The 19,318-nt window shown below is 37.8% G+C and overlaps 2 protein-coding genes across 3 annotated transcripts; both read right to left on the bottom strand.

Annotated features, from left to right (window-relative positions):
* Positions 1-35: 35 nt before the first annotated feature.
* LOC119980408 lies at positions 36-3,239 on the bottom strand. Its single transcript, XM_038823093.1, has 5 exons — positions 3,032-3,239; positions 2,831-2,912; positions 1,457-1,815; positions 645-1,356; positions 36-220 (listed from the first exon to the last, which is right to left on the bottom strand). Exons 3-5 carry the CDS (start codon positions 1,811-1,813, stop codon positions 60-62), a joined length of 1,230 nt encoding a protein of 409 aa, XP_038679021.1. The 5' UTR covers positions 1,814-1,815; positions 2,831-2,912; positions 3,032-3,239; the 3' UTR covers positions 36-59.
* A 6,834-nt stretch (positions 3,240-10,073) lies between these two features.
* Positions 10,074-18,058, bottom strand: LOC119980407 (phospholipase D gamma 1-like). Of its 2 annotated transcripts, XM_038823091.1 has the most exons (11): positions 17,522-18,058; positions 16,344-17,401; positions 15,586-15,702; positions 14,435-14,629; positions 13,606-13,857; positions 13,446-13,514; positions 13,190-13,337; positions 12,255-12,403; positions 11,412-11,582; positions 11,107-11,304; positions 10,286-10,659 (listed from the first exon to the last, which is right to left on the bottom strand). In XM_038823091.1, the coding sequence occupies exons 2-11, from the start codon at positions 17,307-17,309 to the stop codon at positions 10,366-10,368; spliced, it is 2,559 nt and encodes an 852-aa protein (XP_038679019.1). In that variant the 5' UTR covers positions 17,310-17,401; positions 17,522-18,058; the 3' UTR covers positions 10,286-10,365. The 2 variants fall into 2 exon arrangements, with proteins under 2 accessions (XP_038679020.1, XP_038679019.1); XM_038823092.1 differs by having other exon boundaries at positions 10,074-10,659; positions 16,344-18,058.
* Between the last annotated feature and the right edge of the window lie 1,260 nt (positions 18,059-19,318).

Raw genomic sequence — 19,318 nt, 5'->3', positions numbered from 1 at the left:
ATTTCGGCGACCCATTCAGCACCCTGTAAAATAGATGTCCTACACGGGACCTTATCAAACTAGGCCGCACGTCTATTTTGATACCAAATTGCAGCTGCAGTTACAGACGTAATGAGTATAAAATCATCATTCCTTTTACGGTTGACTTCCCATTCATCATCATAGTCATCATCCCATTCATCATCATAGTCATCATCAACCATATCAGTTTTCCTATTGCCTGAAGTAGAAGAAAATCCATATAAGTCTTGCTCAGAGTCTTATAAACAAATTCATATCTAAAATAAGAAAATTTTCATAAGAAATAGTTATAAACATAGCATCCATGTCAAATACGATCGCATAAGATTAAACTAAGGTTCCAAAAATTGTCTTGGCCAATTCAATACTACTCTAAGCTTTTCACTTCAATGGTCAACCTGGCTAGATGTTCCAAACAACAAAGGATCAAAACTGAAGAAATAAGAAATACTTTTGCACTGAAATTAGAGAGCTATATTGCGAACAGGAAAGAAAGAAATAGCTTCAGTTTAAGATTAAACTAAGGTTCCAAAAAATTATAAACATGCATACTGTCATTAAACTAAAGTCCAAAAGCCATAATAAAAGAGTAGTTTGTTGCCAAAGTTAGTGTCATCACACACCACCCATATTTGTGCTCTGTTGGTATTTCTTCTCCAGATATGGCAGTCTCAAGTCGGGGTCCAAGCTGCAGAACATGTCTGCTTTGGCACGATTATCCGCGAATAAGTCAGCTGCGAAGAGAATGATATCATTAGAAATTGGTTGCTCCCTCCTCATCTGGCTAAGTATTTCCATAGCCACAGTGGTGTTGTTGACATTCCCAGACCTAGTTGGTGCCACAGAATTACTAACAGACACATGGGTCTCCACAGCCTTTACCAATCTCAGCATTGTGTCATGTTCATCAGCTCTGGTGACCGATTGCTTCTTACTTGAACTCCTGTTAACTGATCCTTCAAATGATCTCTTTCCCAATGATTCGGATGTGTGCGACAGTGTCACTGGAACACCCTTATTACGCGAACTTGCAGAAGAAATATCATCATCTTCTATGACTCTTTGTGGAGATTCCCCAAGGTTGAAAACATTGGGTGGATCAGTGCAAGGGTTAGGTGGCTCTGGCACATATCCTCCTCCAAACCAAGTCTCCAAACCATTCTCATGTTGGGTATACTGAGTACCTTCACTCACAGGGTATTTTGGAGGTGGTATGTATCCACTAGAAGGTGCTAATCGGGCTGATCCAGTGGCATATGTACCTGTAAAACAGAATTCAAGGTCTGCCTTATGTTTGAACGCATGTTTGCGGAACTTGGCATATTCTTTGTTCTCCTGCAATGTATAGAATATGTGCACTTAATTATAAATGCATGTATTTTGTTACCAGTATAGTAGTAGACAAATGTACTTATCAAAAAGAATAAATATGTACCTTAATTTTCTCTTCCCACCATTCATCGCTTGCATATATTGTTTGCTTGCTCCCATTCCACCCAATACCTGTGTCCCTAGCAGTCATTTTGGTCCATAATGTCCAGTCCTTTCTAAGCAAATCCCATTTATTTTTTAACGATTGCTTTGGGTAGCTAAGTCCCGTTTTAGCATTGAATTGGACAACAAGTTCTTCCCATTCTAGTTTTGGGATACTAGTGCCAGGGACTTGCTTAGTAGCTTTCATAACAGCAACACATATCTCCACCAATACACGAGTAGTCGTGTCATCCCATTTGATTCTCTCATTCTGACTACCCTCATATGTAGCCATTTTATCTTTCCCTTTCCATGACATATCTAAACATGAGATGTACATGTAAAACACAAACATTTTTAGACATTATTTTAACCTTGCAATGCAAAAACAGGAACACCAATATTAGATTGCCTTCAGCAACAAAAGATGGAAGTTAGTGGGAACTTTCTGCATATTTGAACATCCTTTAACTCTGAGCATGCTTGAAGATTTTAAACAAGATTTCAAAGCCAAGTACAAATGATCGATGATTGAATATTTCAGAAAGACTCAAAATGAAAAGGCTTAACCAGATTTAGGACAATTGCAGTTTAATCAAGAATTATAAACTTATGATTCAAAGTTATAGCAGGCTCATGATAAACAATAGCTTTTCTATATATGTATCACCAAAAGAAAAAATTTCACAAACCCAAATGCAGCTGAGGTTACAGAACCCAAACAGAGCAATAATAGTGACAATGGTTCTACCTAAAGCCGAAGCATGGTTTTCAGCCAGTTATATCAGCAACAACTGTTTTCTTCAAAGAAGTTCACATAGAGTAGGAAGATTAATCCCTAATTCAAGATGAATGTTCAAAACCCAAGTGAACATACTGACTTTAATTGTAAACATAGATGACTCAAAACCCAGAAGAAAGAAATTCGATTTGCTAAAATTCAAACTGAGTAGGGAAGAGATGGATCCTTACCGGAAAACCAAAAGCCTTCCTTACAACCTTAATAAGAAATAACTACAATATACAACCTCCAAATCCATCTATTTAAACAAAACTCTTAACCACAATCCAACCTAGACCAGCTATTATGACTTTAACCATCAAGTTCTCTGAATCCAAAGACTAATCAGTAATCATATTCATACAAGAAAACAAAACCTGGCCGAAAATAATCTTATATCGATCAAAAAATAGAGATTCAGTATCAGATCGAAGACACAATCAAAATTCTCAACGAAAGCAAAGAACACACATCACAAAAAAGCAACCAGGGAACGAATCGATGAATGCAATAGAAATATGATTGAGAAAAACACAAAATAAAAGAAAATCATACCTGGAGAGATGAGAGCCTTCGGGCACTGCTGTGCGTATGGAATGTTGTGGAGGAGGCAGAATGACCAAATCTGATTTATATACTGCAAAGGAAAGAAAATCACCGCGAGTGATATGAGATATAGTGAATAAAAAACAATTATCAGCAAAAAAAAAAATCGAACAAGCATTGATGGAGAGCAAAACCAGATCGAAGACGTACCTGACTGGTGTGGTGGTGGTTGATGAGAGATCTAGCTCTTGGAAATCATCGCGACCCTCTTCGGACTCAGACCCATCTGAACGACGAAGCTCTTTGTAACGAAACAAACCAAGCTCTGACCCGTAATAAACCGCTTCAATTAAGAGGTTTTTTTGGGCGGTAAAGCTGGCGGTAGTAGGGCGATACCGCCAGCTTATCCAACCCATTTGGTAGAGCTTGTACCTTAGCGGTCTCGCTAGCATTTAAGCTCGCATAAACACCCTGCCAAACATAACATGTGTGAAGACCTCGTGTAACAAAAATGATATTGATACAACTTAGTGGCTACCAATAAAATGGGGAGAAGATTACAATTGAATAATTAATCTGCAACTAAAATTCCCCAAACTTCTAAGTTAAAGTTTTAAGGGAAATTGTCAAAAATGACTCAGTTTACTAACAAAACTGTAGAAATGACTTGGTTTATAAAAAAGAGGTAAAATGACCTAATTTATACTGATAAAGACCAAAATAACCTTAACTTTTCTTTCATTACATTACTCCTTCCTTTTCGTTTCTTGAAATCCCTTTCACTTTTAGTTTCTCCTTTAAACACAGTTCCATTCTCATTCTCATTCTCAACTACAACAACTACAATGGTTTGTGTTCTATCAACTACAATGGTTTGCATTCCATCAACTATTCTGAATACTCCAAGGTAAGTTTACCATTTATTCAAAAATGATTCTGGTTAATTTGTTTACGTTTACATGCCATTACAAGTTTCGTGAGGTTTCACCCATTTTTCTGGGTTCCATATTACTGCATGACTTTGTTCAAAACAATTTCGCACAGTTAAAAACGAAGTTTTCGACGTAGTCAAGTGTTTGAGATTTCGTCGGGCATTTTGAGGGTCTGTGGTCGAGTTTAGGGTTTTTCTGGTCGAGATTTATTTGTTATGGGGGTCAAGCTTATCTATTATGTGGTCGAGCAATCATATTTAATGGTCGAGCATTCATATTTATTAGTCGAACATTCATATTGATTGGTCGAGCATTGTTAACTTATATTTATTTCACTTATTTTTTTTATCTTAGATTGATTATGGGGGTCGAGCATATCTATTATGTGCTCGAGCATTCATATTTAATGGTCGAGCATTCATATTGACTGGTCGAGCATATCTATTATGTGGTTGAGCATTCATATTTACTAGTCGAACATTCATATTTAACGGTCGAGCATTCATATTGACTGGTTGAGCATTGTTAACTTATATTTATTTCACTTATTTTTTTATCTTAGGGTTACTATGGCTTACATTATTCCAGAGGGTCATCATTTTCCTGTAAAAGTGTCAAAATTTTCCCAACCAGATGCAGTTATTTGTAATATCAGAAATAAGTTAAATGAGGATCAATTGGAGACCTTTAGTAGATCATGCTTTGACATGTATCTTTGTATTAAGAAGAATTTGAGGTCATGGTCATTACTTAAGATCATTGGTTCCATGTCAAAGTGTATATTATATGCAAACTTCCACTCCAAAACATGTGTATTACTATCAACTCCAAACAACTCATAGATCAATTAATGTCATCCCTGCAAAAAAAAAAGGTACATGATAAATGATTCACGACCAGACAAAAAAGGTTGATCGATCGACCACTAAAAACATTTTCTCGACCAACAAAAATACACAAACAAGTATAAATATAATGCTAGAGCATATAAAAGATATTGCTCGACAAAATAATTTCGTTATACTCGACCAAAAAAATAATGCTCGACCATATAATTCACTGTTGCTCGACCAAAGATATTGCTCGACCAGAAAATTCACCGATGCTCGACCAAAGATATTGCTTGACCAAATAAGTTCACTATACTCGACCAAACAAAATAATGCTCGACCAGATAATTCACCGTTGCTCGACCAAATAAGTTCACTGTTGCTCGACCGAATACTCGACTAAAAATATATTGATCGACTATATAAAATGCTAGAGCAATTTGCTCAACTATAGCAGGACAAGGTAATGAAACTGAAGACGATCATTGTATATATATGTACTTACTTGCAATGAGAGTTGTGCTAAATAACAACGAATATTGTTGATACAATGGGTATTTCCGATCTGTGCTTTTCGATCGATCAAAGTTTTAATGTTTTCAAGTGCAGATTGAGGTGGAGCAGCTGCGTCGCAGGGTAGAAAGATTGTTATTTTGTGCTTCGGGAGAGAAGGATGAGAGAATGATATTCATATCTGTATTTGTTTTATAAGGGCAAGGGTATTTTTGACTTTGAAAATTAAAAAGAGGTCATTTTTGCTGATTTTAACAAACTAAGTCATTTCTGTAGTTTTGTTAGTAGATGAAGTCATTTGGAGAAATTTCCCAAGTTTTAACTAGAACAAGATACACGCTTGGCAGATATTAACTAAACAACAGTCAGCAACTCTGTGTCGCAGTTCAGAGTTTACTCGAGCCGTGGCCTATAATCTATGGAGTTCACAAACCCATCAAGGTGTTTCAAAATATAATTCCAAATCCACAATATTCCAGCGTATAATCGATTTATTTTAACTTGAAGCGTTTATTTTGTTCCTGGGTTTGGATGAAATGATAAGAGAACTTTAGGAATTCCACATCCACACCAACAGAATAGACAACCTTCCCATTCAGATTTTGCACTACTTGACTCCATCAGTTCATACAATAAAGCAGCCGAAGTGAGCGGCATATGAGATACAGAATCTTAGTTGTCGCTTGCGTAAAGAGAGCATTTCTATATGAACACACATATACAAATATAATCACATCAAACCTGCTTTTTGAACCAGTTATGTCCTTCTCCAGCGGATCGAGGGCAAAGAATCACTTGTACCGAAGAGTGCTTGAAGAAACGACGAGTCTCCTCATCACTTGTTTTCATGACCCCATTCTACAGAGCAAAATAACTCATTCAATGCCTTGGGAATACATTAAGTGGGTAAAGATGTGTTATTGATTTAAAAATGCTGGTATGTGAAATCATATTGTTTCTACTTTAGAAGGTGCATCAGTACATGTTACTTACAATGCAGACAATACATAATGGATAAAAAAAATTCCGTGCTCAAGCCTCCCATAGGGGACGGGGTCGGGGACATGCAGACAAAGCAAAATTAAAGTTCAAGCTGCCATGAATCATATACGTGAGTCTATTTTACTTTCACATTGACTATATCTATTGCATTTTTAGCAAGCTAGATCAACATGACTGCTGCAAAGATCTAGCAGTGAGTGTTATTTAGCAAGCACAACAAGAGAAAAGTAACCTTTTGAAGGACTTGCATTCTCTCGTCACATATTTTGCAAATTTAACCAAAACAGAACCAGCGAAAGGGGAAGCAACATGAGTTCAAGTACGGCTATGGAACAAAGAGCAACAAGATATAAGAAGGAACCTTATATCTTGTATGTCCCAGAAGACTGATAGAGGTTGGGTCATCCCATACAAGAAGCAGCACTCTCACACCTTCCTCTGACGTACGTGCTTCTATACACTTACTGCTTCAGCAATCAAATGTACGTACAAGGTCCATTGATTACAGAGACATCAATCTCATCAGCAGATATATCTATGATACCTTAATCTACGGGATTGCAGACTAACACAGCGGCTACCGGAAATACCTGCCTATTAGAAGAACGAATACATTGCAATGTTTATAAAGATGGAAACTTTGTCTCGGTCTTCTCTTATTGGTCTTCCCTCCAATCTTCACTCCAATTGTAGATGAATATTCCACAAGAGATGAGGCAACAGAGTCTTCATGCCTCAATTTTCCATTTGAATAGTCCGCAAGGCATTCAATATATTTCATTGCATTCCTCACGGGTCCACACGCATACAAGAAAGAAAATTGATTATTACATGTTGTACGAAGAAAGAAAAGTATCTCCTTAGTTAGTTATGTGGTTGTAAGAGAGATGTAGTAGTTAGTACCTGTGAAAGAAAATATAGAGTCTCAAAGCAGTTAACCTTTGAGATAGAAAGATAAAAAGAAAACCTCAAGGGAGTGAGAGGGAACCTTGAGATAAAAACATAAGAAAACTTCAAAAGGAGTGAGTCTGAGAAGGAAAAGGTGAGAACTAATTTTGTGGGAGATTTATCTACAAATTGAAGTTATACAATTGTTGTATTGTGTGCGTGATCTACCTACGGGCCATGTGTTCATCGGAATCGACTGGAGTGATTCAATTTCTAAAATTGGGAACATTGAGTGACCGAATTTGAAATGTTTTTTCCTTTAGTGACCCAATTACAAACACCGATATCTTTTAGTGATCTATCCGTATTTTACCCGATTTTTTGCTATTGAACACGATACTTATGTCCTATGAAAAAAATGGGAGAAAATGTATGCAAGATCAACCACACAAAATAAAGCTACTCTGATGCGACGACTAGTAAATTTGAAGTATAAAGACGAGAGCAGTATTTCAGAGCGCATGAGTAAATTCCAAGGTTACATTGATCAACTCAATTCTACGCAAATAACTATAGATGATGAATTGCAAGCGTTGCTGATGCTTAGTTCTTTGCCAATAAGTTGGGACACATTGTTGGACTAAGACTTAGTGTCTAGGTCAACATTGCGTTTTTTATGATTATGTGCCAAAATGTGTGTGAGCATAATGGACTTGAATATGTCTTAAAATGTGAAAAAACATGTTTTGATGGTTCACCAAAATACATGTTGAATACGTGATCTTGTTTATGCTTATAATGCTATATATGCTAGAAGTTTAATTATTTGATCATAACTAACCTATGTTTCAAGCATGAAGCTCAAACGAGCTTACAAGCATTTTTGAGAATATTTCAGGTTAAGTCTAAGCACTCCAATGAATATGTGAGCTATTCGGCGGTCCAAGAATGATCTCAGAAGACCTAGGGCTTGCTAAGAAATTCCTAAGTACCCTTGGCAATCCACTAGATGAAAATTGAAGTAAATTTGGAAAATGCCATATTAGCAAGTGAGGTGGCGAAGCATGCTATATTTGTGTAGATGACATGACACGTTTAAATTATTGTTCAAGGTTGCCATTTGAAGACAAAGTGAAGAAGGAAATTTTATGTGAAAACAAACGAGCAAGAAATAAGGTTACTTCCTTATTCATGCTAGGTATGGGAACCAAGCATATGAAGAAAATTCAATATCCATCCTTATGCGTACTTGACGTGGAGAATATTTTGTGATTAAGTGAAAGTTCCACTTTCCATACTTAAAATCTGAAATCAAGGAAGCCATTTCGAAGAGTAATTCATGGAGAGCTCAGTCAAATATTCAAGAAAGCATAAATCACTGAAGCATTTAAAGGGGATCTTCTCATATGATGCAAGAATGAAGTCGGCTAAGAAGGAAACAAATAAGATGATGCAAGTCAGGACCAGCCAAGCAATGAATCAAATCATGAGACTTTCCTTTTCTACATTGAGACAAATGAGTACACGACAAGTGAGGAAGTTTAAAGCTACATTCCATATCTATCAAAGAGAAGCCAATTAACTAAAAAAAGGGATTTGAATTCAGCCGATCATATCAAGTCAAAAGGAGATGATTTTATTTCCTATTTCATGAAGATTAAATTCAAGGCAATCTGAAGATACTTTCCATATTCATGAAAGAGAAATCCCTAGCTAGTCTACATCAAAGTCAAAGCTGATTTGTTTTCCATCTTATGCAAACTAAAATGGAGTCAAGTTTATGGGACGAAATTGCTGAATTTATGGAGACAATATTACAATTTACAAAGCTTAATTGGTGAAATTCAAGAGGAAAAAGTTGTCAAATCGTGAGGAGACTTTTGAGGGCTTTTCAACCCTACTCTTTTATAGTTTTGTTTTATTGCTTTAATATGATTTTATATGTTCTATATTGTTCACTGTTTAATATATATTGTGTAATTATATGTGATTGTTTTATATGATTAGAAACTAATATATTTGTTTGATTGATACATACGGGTCTAGTTGGAGAAAGTTAAGCTTGCATTGATTTAAAATTATTTTATTAATTGATGAAATTGCTTCCGCTTATCATACAAATTATGCATTGATTAAAACTTGAATATTTGCTCATTATCTTAAATCTAATATTATATACATTGTCTTGACTTTGTTTTATATATTGTTGGAAGTTGTTTTTGTCACACTTGTATTACAAGTGATTTGGTTGACTTGATTAAAGGCCTCATTGAAATTTGCTTGAATTGACTTAGGATATCCTACTAAAGACCAAGTATTTGTGTGTGTTGTGTTTTTATGTGACGATTTTGTATTAGAGGATTCCTAACAGGAATTTGGGGACACAATTCACCCCCCTCTTATGTAGCCTAGGTCCTTCACACATTAGTTGTGTTAGACAGTAACTCTACTCCAAACACCTTAGATATGGTAAAAGACAGGATGCTGAATGAAGAGTCTCGATGAAAAGACAAGGGAGATACTCCCGAGTTTGAATCGCTTGTTTCAAAAAGACAAGACAAGCAAGATTCTCGGGACATAAGCCACAATCTAAATCCCCGCGGCCAGAGCCAACAAAGAGGACGGTCAAAGATGGAACTTAACATGTCACTACTGTGCCAAGCCTAGACACTTCATTCCTAAATGCTGAAAATTGAAAGCAGAATGATCCAGAAAATAGGAAGCTAAAACCTGAAAATCTACATCGCAACAGTCACTGAAAAAGTTGTCATTATTCGAGATGACAATTATGTCAACTTTGCATATCAAGACTCTTAACTGGTTGCAGTACCCTCATTTTGGTCCGGCTTGAGTAATAATCCTACGAATAAAAACCTCACTCGCAAAGATGAAGTCCCAAAAATCTCAAGAAAAACTCCTGCTCTCGCGAGCCCGGCCAGAACAAGCACATCTCCTGTCTATCACAGTACTACCACATGTCGTGAACAATAAAAGTAAGAATTTGAAATATTAAAAACTCCTTGGTGATGACTTTCAATACAACATTGTCATCTTAGGTATTATATTTGAAAAGTTGCTATGGCATGTGTCACTTGAATGTCATAAATCATAACACAAATGCAGAAATTAAAACAAAAAAATGGTCGCTAAACGTGTTACAAGAAGATAAAAAGGTCCCCCCCCCTTTTGATGTGAGACAAAATATAGACTCATGGTTTTTTCAGCAAACATAAATTCCCAAACTGGGATATATATATATATATATATAATTCCTAACAGTGGCATCATCAAGTACAGATCAAAAGCATAATTTCTCAATGAGAACACAAGAAGTACAAGTATGCACAACACAACACACAAGATGCCGAGGACCAGTAGTTCAGATGGTGAGATTTTCTTGAATGGCTATGAAAGATCCCAATATGTTCCCACCTATATCTGGAAATGTTTCATGGCCTGGGAGTGCCTTTACCTTGCCAGTTCTGTCAACTTGGACTGGGTACTTTAGTAGGTGACCCTTCATTTCGGTTGCTTCTTCGGCCACATACTGTTTCCAGTTGTTCTCACTCAGGGACCTCACTCGTCTCACGCATTCGAGACTCTCTGGTTCTCCAAAACATTTTTCAATGGTTCCGAAGTGCTCTGCCCACAATGACATCCGATATCCAAAAATCTGCATTTCCAAGCAAATTATAGCTAGTCATGCAAACAAATTTAGCAACCAATCATAATAGTAAATAATCAAATCTTATGACTCAGTTGCACGAGAAACATAAATTTTTTATTTTGATGTCAACACACTACCAAGAACTTGCGTTGTAAATAGACCAAATTGGCAGTTTAATGATCAAGAATTATATGGCTTCATCGTGCTTGAATAGTTTCCCTGATCACCTTTAATTATGATCACATTTGAATCAGGATCCCAGGCTTTACTATTGTTGCTGCTGCTGCAATTCGCAGGATCTCAATTTTATATCCTTACTACAATTATTGTGTCCTTAAAGCTAAGGGACACAACAAAGAATGTGTGTGTGTGTGTGTTAATATAGACTGGACATAAAGATACATCAGTATTGCAGCAAGATTAAGTATGAAAGTTTATCTGATCTTTGATTACCTGTCCATGTGGACGAGAACGTTTTCTTGCCCAGGTATGGTCAGGCTGGTACGCACCCATCGCTATTTCGGTGTCTCGTGTACCTTCCATTGAGCGCTGATTGATATTTGCAGATCCCAGTATCACATACTCATCATCCACTATCATTCCTTTAGAATGGATATAAATCATGAAGCGCCGACTTTTCTGAGCATGTGCCTGTAGTGCCAATTTACAATACTTTCAATTAACAGAAGAAAGATAATTGTTGTTTAGTGCAACATATATGAAAGAGAAGCTGAAATGGTGACAGGATGGGAGGCTACCTGAGGGGTATTTCGTGCTGCAGAATTTAACCTTTCTTCCCCATCTACTTCTACTTCACGATTGCCAAGACAGAAAAAATTCAAAAAATCTTGAGGCTCATATTCATTTTCAAGTCCAACCTCCACCAAAGCCTTGTATATAGTATCATACATCATTTGCATTGTCTTTCGCTGCAGCAAATAATGCAACCCATGGTAAGAAAATGCAGCTTTGAGCCAGTGCTCAATAGACATGCATTATTTCAGTAATTTGGGATCAGGACCTCCTGTGGTCTAGTAATGTCCTGCTGCTCCTCATCACTTGCATGAGGTGCAAGGTTCGATACCCCCCTTCCTCAGAAAATTAATAAGACCACCACATGACTAATGAATTAAAAAAAAAAATTGGGCATTGTATCTCCCCCATTCACACAAGTTCAAATTTCCTTTTTCCATTGTTCTTCAGTTGGTTAAGAAGCGGATAAGAACTATTTATAGTTGAGTTCATGAAATTCTCAGGTAACAATGTCTAAAATTATTTATATAATATCTAAGATATTGCCTAGATAAGGTGTTAATTTTTCTTCCAAAGAGATAGTGCTGCTTTGTTAAAAGCATATTATCTCTTGTAAGTTTCTAACAAAGAGATGTGTGCAGGGCAAACTGACCTTGTAAGCACAGCAAAAAAAGCAATGGACTCAAAAGTCAAAGCTATTGACCTTAAGTATTCAATTTAGTTGCAATATGAAATAAAAGATTGTGTGAGGGTAACAAGGTATCTGGCAAATAGCTATGTAACTTAACACATACATTAAAAGTAGGGGGAGAAAGGAATAGGTATGCAAAAATAGAATCGACATATACCTGCCAAAATAAAATCCTCTGAATTGGAGCACCCGTTGGAGCGCCTTCAGGCCACATCGGAATAGCAATATATGCGGAAAACCTCTCATTTGCTTTGATCTTACTGGCAATTTTAAGAGCAATTTCCATTGGTATTAAATTGTTCGCACCTGCAGATAAGAAAGCATGCTTATCATGACTTATTTACTAATGTCCCTCTGAAGAGAGAAGTCTGTAAGACAGAAAACTTTGGGACACTGTTACGCACATCCCATTTTGCTTAGACATGGGAGTTTGGTGCATAATATAAGTGAGGCCAAACTCCTAACTAACAAAACCGATTTTCCTGGACCTTGGCCTATGAGCTAGAATGGCCAGGTCTGGGCTTGGAAGGGGACGGTTGTTGGACCGGTTTTCCGGGCCAAACAAGTTTGGTCTTGGCTCTTGTGTGGGTATGGGAAAGACAAATTTGTGTGAGTCTATGGCCCAAAACGGATAAAGTGTTGTTGGCGAAGAAGGGTGGCCTTTCCTATCATTTGGTATCGAAGCGAACCACCTTCGCATATGTGGGCCTATGTGACCCCTTCTCACACCTTGGCTGGGCAGGGCTACCTATGGATCCAGGAGGGGTAGTTGAGTTGAGGACCCTAGCATGGTGTCTGCAGAGTGTAGTCGCCGTGGGCATCAGCTCGGAAGCCCGGGGGTTTGTTACGCACATCTCATATTGCTTAAATGAGCGAGTTTGGTGCAGAATATAAGTGAGACCAAACACCCTAACTAACAACTTTCCAAAAAAATTACAATATTCCCATAAATCCGAAAATGGTAATTGACGGACATTTTAGTACCAAAAGTAACACTTGAAGTAATCATTAAAATCAGAAGGGCGCGATGTTTATTAGAATTGTAAGAACTTAATATATTCCCTTTTCAGCTTAGAGCTTAGAATTCCTCACCTAAGTCTTTGTGAGACTCCCAATTGTAAGACGACCCCAAAAAGTACTGGTTCTCAATATAGATGAAGTGATGGGCAGCACGGATTGCCTTCACATAAGCTGTATGTATACTCATGTCAATGAGCAAGTTCTTCCCACATACCAGGTTCTGTTTCAATGTAATCGGCGTATTGAGTTAGAAACTGTAATTGACGTTAAACAACTTCAATGACATTCATAAAACAAGAAGCTAGCATAAAAGTTTCTGTATTCTCACCCAGCTTGTAGCATCTTTTGGGTCATCTGGAAAACCTTTGACAGAACCAGAATCAATGGAACGGAAAACCTTTAATTTTTGGGAAAAATAGTTATAAATCTTCCAAGTCAAAAAAGTGTTGAAAGAAAGATTAATAACAGCTGATTGACCTCCAGTATACCTGAATATGCCAAGACTCAGGATGATTGTCATTTGCACTAGGAACTTCTGCTATCCCAAGAATTTCAGGAATTCTATCAATCTTGAGCAATGCATCATCACGTGATGTCTTTAATTTTTGAAGCCCACGAGGTTTTGAAGCCTTTTCCCAACGCTCCTCGAAATTAGTGAGGATGTCATATGCTGCAGGGCCATCAATTTGGCAGTGCAAATCATGCCATGCTTCTCTTGGGCCACCAGCAATAATAGGCTCCTTTTGTTTACAACACAAAATATTAAGAGCTATTATGATTGCAATAAATTTATGAGTTGATTCGAATTTACAGTCTTTATCTCTAATTTTCATGGGAGCTACTAAAACCACACTTCACATGAATTAAACAGGATAGCATCAGTACTTTCCAAAACAAGAAAAAGTCCAAGCAGAGAACTGGTAAAAGAGAAGGGAAAAAAAAGGAGGCATCCATTGGAGGTAATTCTGTTAAAGAAAGAAGACTACTTTAAACTGCCCAAATTAGTGTCTGTTAGTGCAAACCACCTGATGATATGAATAGGTTCATTTTAATTACTCTCGGGTCAATTGAAAAATCATTATGCTATTCATTACACATATTATGTGCTATGGTTGAAAACATCAAGCAGCCACCTAAACTCTAAAAGTTACAATTACTATGGTATTTGCACCCCTTGCACTTATTCACAGCAAGTAAAAGTAAAAGCAGTGTCAAATCATGGGCACGGTGACTTAAGGAGAAGAGGAGGTTCCCAGTCTAAAGCAGCTAAATATTTTAAATTGGACAACAACAGGAAAACACTAGATAAGTACTTACTGTGAAATTAGGATTGTGGAAGTCATCTTTGTGAACTGAGTTCAAGGTCCTAAAAATAGGATGTTCTGGAGTATCATATCGGCCCAAGCATAAATCAAGACCTCCAACAAATGCTATGATCTTTCTTTTGTAGTTCCCTGCATCAGCATCTACTATTACCGTCTTCTGGTGATGGGTATAGATTGTTCCAACTTCCTGAAACCCAAAGAATCAAAAATGAAGAAGTTCAACAATTATTTGTTTAGAATAGTGCATCAGTTGATGACAAACATGCATAAATAGAAATATTACATAACATGTGTGAAGACCTCCAACAACAAAAATGATATTGAATTATTGATACAATTTAATGGCTTCCGACAAAAGGGAGAAGCCAAAGCCTCTCTAACGGTTCAAAGGCCACGTAATGTGACCTTGGCATTGCATGAAGTAATATAGCATTTAACACGAATCCTTTTCATCTCTAGCGAAGATTACAATTAACCGGCAACTAAATTGCCCATAGCTTCTAAGTTCGAGAAAAAGAAAAAGAAAATATTAAATATTATTCTCAGTCAAGTTTTAACTAGAATGGGATATTAAGGCCGGGAAGAACAAGACACATGCTAGGTTGACATTAACTAAAGAACAGTCAGCAGCTCTGTGTCGCAGTTCACTGCTTACAGACATTGTGACAAGCCATAGCCGATAATAGTCAAGGTGTTTCAAAATATAATTACCTATCCACAATATTCCAGGGTATAATGGATTTTGTCAGTGAAAACATAATGAAGCCACTCGTCTCTTGCTGGTTTTTCAAATTTCCCATACCTCATTTCAAATATAGTCTATACTATAATATAGATGCAACATAAGTGACCAAGAGGTACATACAGAGTGTGGCTACCAAATTATCATCAGATATTTATTTTAACTTCAAGCGTTTATTTTGTTCCTGGTTTTGGATGAAATGATAGAGAAATTTAGGAATTCCACAACCACACTAACAGAAGAGACGGCCTTCCCATTCAGATTTTGCACTACTTGACTCCATCAGTTCTTACAATAAAGCAGCCTAAGTGAGGGGCATGAGATACAGAATCTCAGTTGTGGCTTAGGTAAAGATAGCATTTCTATATGAACAAACATATACAAATATAATCATATCAAACCTGCTTTTTGACCCAGCTATGTCCTTCTCCAGCTGATCGAGGGCAAAGAAGCACTTGTACCGAAGAGTGCTTGAAGAAACGACGAGTCTCCTCATCACTTGTATTCATGACCCCATTCTACAGAGCAAAATAACTCATTCAATGCCTTCAAAATATATTAAGTGGGTAAAGATGTGTTATTGAATTAAAAATACTGGAATGACATTTCAATAAATGGGCAAAAATTGGGGGAATACACTATTCATATCTGTAGTTAAAAATTACAAAGATCATCCGACAAAATCATATCATATCTAATTGAGTAGGCGCATCAGTACATGCTACTTAGTATGCAGACATACCTACATGCTACTTAGTATGCAGACAATACATACTGGATAATAAAAAATTCAAGCACAAGCCTCCCGTTGTAAGCGAGAATGCAAGATCCAGGACATACAAGATGTACATAAATCTTACCCCACACATAATATGTGGAAAGGCTATTTCCCGGAATTGAACGAGTCTATTTTACTTTCACATTGACTATATCTATTGCACCTTTAGCAAGCTACATTGACATGACTGCTGCAAAGATCTAGCAATGAGGGTTATTTGGCAAGCACAACAAGAGAAAATGAACCTTTTGAAGGACTTGTATTCTCTCATCACATATTTTTGCAAATTTAACCAAAATCAGAACCAGCAAAAGGGAAGCAACATGAAGTCAAGTACGGCTGTGGAACAAAAAGCAACAAGATATAAGAAGGGAGCTTCACCGTTTTATATCCCAGAAGACTCCTGGAGGTTGGGTCATCCCATACAAGAAGCAGCACTCTCACACCTTCCTGTGACTTGATTTTAAGAAGATCCCCTAAAGTAGAATCCTTTCCTTCCTTAAGTCCACGAACCAGTCTAACTGTATGGTAAACCGACCACCCTGTAATGTAAATCAAACGACGAGCCTGACTTATGGCATCAAAAATGTCCTGCCAACAACTTCCATGTTCATACTGAACACCACCACTGAGCTTAATACTGGGAAGGCAGCCATCAGGAACATGGGCATCTTGATATAGAGTCACTTTACCACCTCTCCTAAGGGGGAAATATGTACCAGGAACCCCTTGGTAATCAGGACCTGCTCCTACACCATGTTGATAAAGTGTCATTGCCTCAATTGGGGTGTACTGAATTGATAGACTCAATACAGCTCCAGCCTTACAGGGCTTCCCCGCTGTATTGAGGATGGGGAACTTTCCCTCCACTATAATGCCGGAGCATAATTGCTCTACCGGGATCCCCACAGCACCTATTATCTGTGACCCTACCACATCACTGTCTTTAACAACAAACTGCACTTCTGCTGCATAATGAGCAACAGGAACATTGAAATGCTGCATCCAAATTGGGTTCTCACTATTAGGTATCACAAAAGTCCTCCCAATGACAGCACCTGATACTGAAAACGTGACATATGGATCGCTGGTTATCTTGGTACTGGAATGCCCTTCAATTTTGTTGCTAACCTTAACAGAAATTTTTGAGAACATGTCCCCTAAAGACTTATGAAACATATCCATGTTAGGGAGGTTATTAGCCTCCTTTACCCAAACATCTAAATTCCCATGCAACAGCAAAACCTTCGAAGACCCTTTATTGGTAGGGATTGGCACAATCTGTTGGCTCTGAGTATGATGTGAGCCTTCAAACGAGTGCAAGTGAAAAAATCCAGGCTTAGCCATTTATAAGACTCCTCTCAAGTCTCAGCTAGTCCGCTGAATTAAATTTTGTCGATCTCCAAAAAGAGGTACAACCACAGCAGCTAAAAGAGGGCCTGGTAAGAGACTAATGGACTAAGAAACGAATACAGTTAACCTTATAACGTGCTTCTATATACTTACTGAAATCCAATGTACAAGGAGATCAATCTCATCAGCAGATGGATCTGTGATACCTTAATATACGGAATTGCAGACCAACACGGCGGCTACCGGAAAAACCTGCCTAGGTGCCTATTATAAGAACCAATAAATTTGAATGTTTACAAAGATGGAAACTTGAACACGGTGAAACCAAGAAGATTCATGCGATATTCACAAGAAAGGAAAAAGTGGTACTACAAATTCTTTACTCTTGGCAAAGACCCAGTTCAGCTAGACAATGAATCAGTAACCTGGTGGTCGAAATTTGGCCCTATAGGATTGAGAGAAACAACAAGAAAGAAATGGGGTTGTGGAAAAATGGGTGTTGTGAGGGAGCAAATACAATTATACAAGACGATAACATCAAAGCATAGTAAGAGTTGAATAGGTAAAATGATGGAGACTGAATGGCTTGAAAATCAGAAGTAGATGCGAATACAGTACGCCAACAAATTGAATAATATTGTTGACTGGATGCAATGGAAGAAGATGCATTGCAGTTTTCTATTTTAAAATAATGTCGAGAGCCGTCTACAGGCGGACGACGGAGACTCCCTGTTTCATTTCTCGGAAGTATCATTTGTTTACTATGTTGTGAATGCGTTTCCTTTTGCAATAATTTTTTATTTGCCATCTTCGTGGAAGCAGCGAATGAACTAAGGCCGCCAGTAGGAACAAAACTGAACCCCCGATGACCCACGGACACCAGACGGGTGTGTGGAGCCCATACCTTTGTCTAACAGCTACCTTGCCATCGCCGCCATTGAATTGAAGTCTTTCTTTCTAGAAGGCAATCGACCATTTACCATTGTAGCCTCTATTCTCTAGTCTGGTCGAGTAGAGCTGTCATGGAGATGGCTTGACTTCAATTTCAAGCTCGATTCAAGCTTGATAAGTAAGTTCGAGCTCGATTCTAGACTAGAACAAACATGTCTAATTGGAGTTCAGCTCGTCACCAAAGTAAAGAGAAATGATGAATATTATTGACCGTGATAATTACAACCTGAATTGCAAACTAAATAGAACAAGCTAAGACTGACAGTACAAGATGTACAACGGTCTGATTTGCAGAGTGACACGATTGTGTACAGGTATCCGTTAGAGACATAGTAACATGTTATTGGGCTTGGGCTTTAGAGTTAATTTGAATCTTGTCTATCTTGGACTTGGGCCTAACAGATTTGGCTTGGTTGTCTTGATTCTCTTCATTACCCACCCGCAAGATGGAGGTCGAAGAAGACATGCCAATCTTGGAGCAGAGATCAAGAAACCTATCCCGAAGCAGAGATTTAGTTAAGAGATCCGCAAGTTGATCATGAGTAGATATCTTGTGAACTCGTATGATACCTTTATTGACCAGGTCACGAACAAAGTGTAAATCAATTTTGATATGCTTCATGCGAGAGTGTAGAACTGGATTGAGGCTCAAATTTGTAGCCCCTTGATTGTCGCAATAGACAATGGGAGATGTGGAAACAGGTAGGTGTAATTCTTGAAGGAGGTGATGGAGCCAAACTACTTCAGACGCAGTGGAGGCAAGAGAGCGATATTCAGCCTCTGTAGACGATCGAGCCACAGCTCGTTGCTTGTGAGATTTCCAAGAAATGGGCGTGTGACCAAGAAAGACTATATAAGCAGAGGTGGAAGAGCTGTCATCTTGATCCCCAGCCCAGTCAGAGTCACTGTAGGCATGAAGTTGAAGAGATGTAGATTTATTGATAGTGATACCCTGATGAATTGTACCTTTGAGATAGCGAAGGACCCTTTTGAGGAGAGTCCAGTGAGCTGTAGTGGGTTGACTCATGAACTGAGCAAGGCGATTGACTGCA

The sequence above is a fragment of the Tripterygium wilfordii genome, chromosome 16, assembly GCF_013401445.1.
Source record: "Tripterygium wilfordii isolate XIE 37 chromosome 16, ASM1340144v1, whole genome shotgun sequence".
In the NCBI taxonomy this organism is placed as follows: domain Eukaryota; kingdom Viridiplantae; phylum Streptophyta; class Magnoliopsida; order Celastrales; family Celastraceae; genus Tripterygium; species Tripterygium wilfordii.
This window is presented reverse-complemented; position numbering and strand designations above follow the sequence as displayed.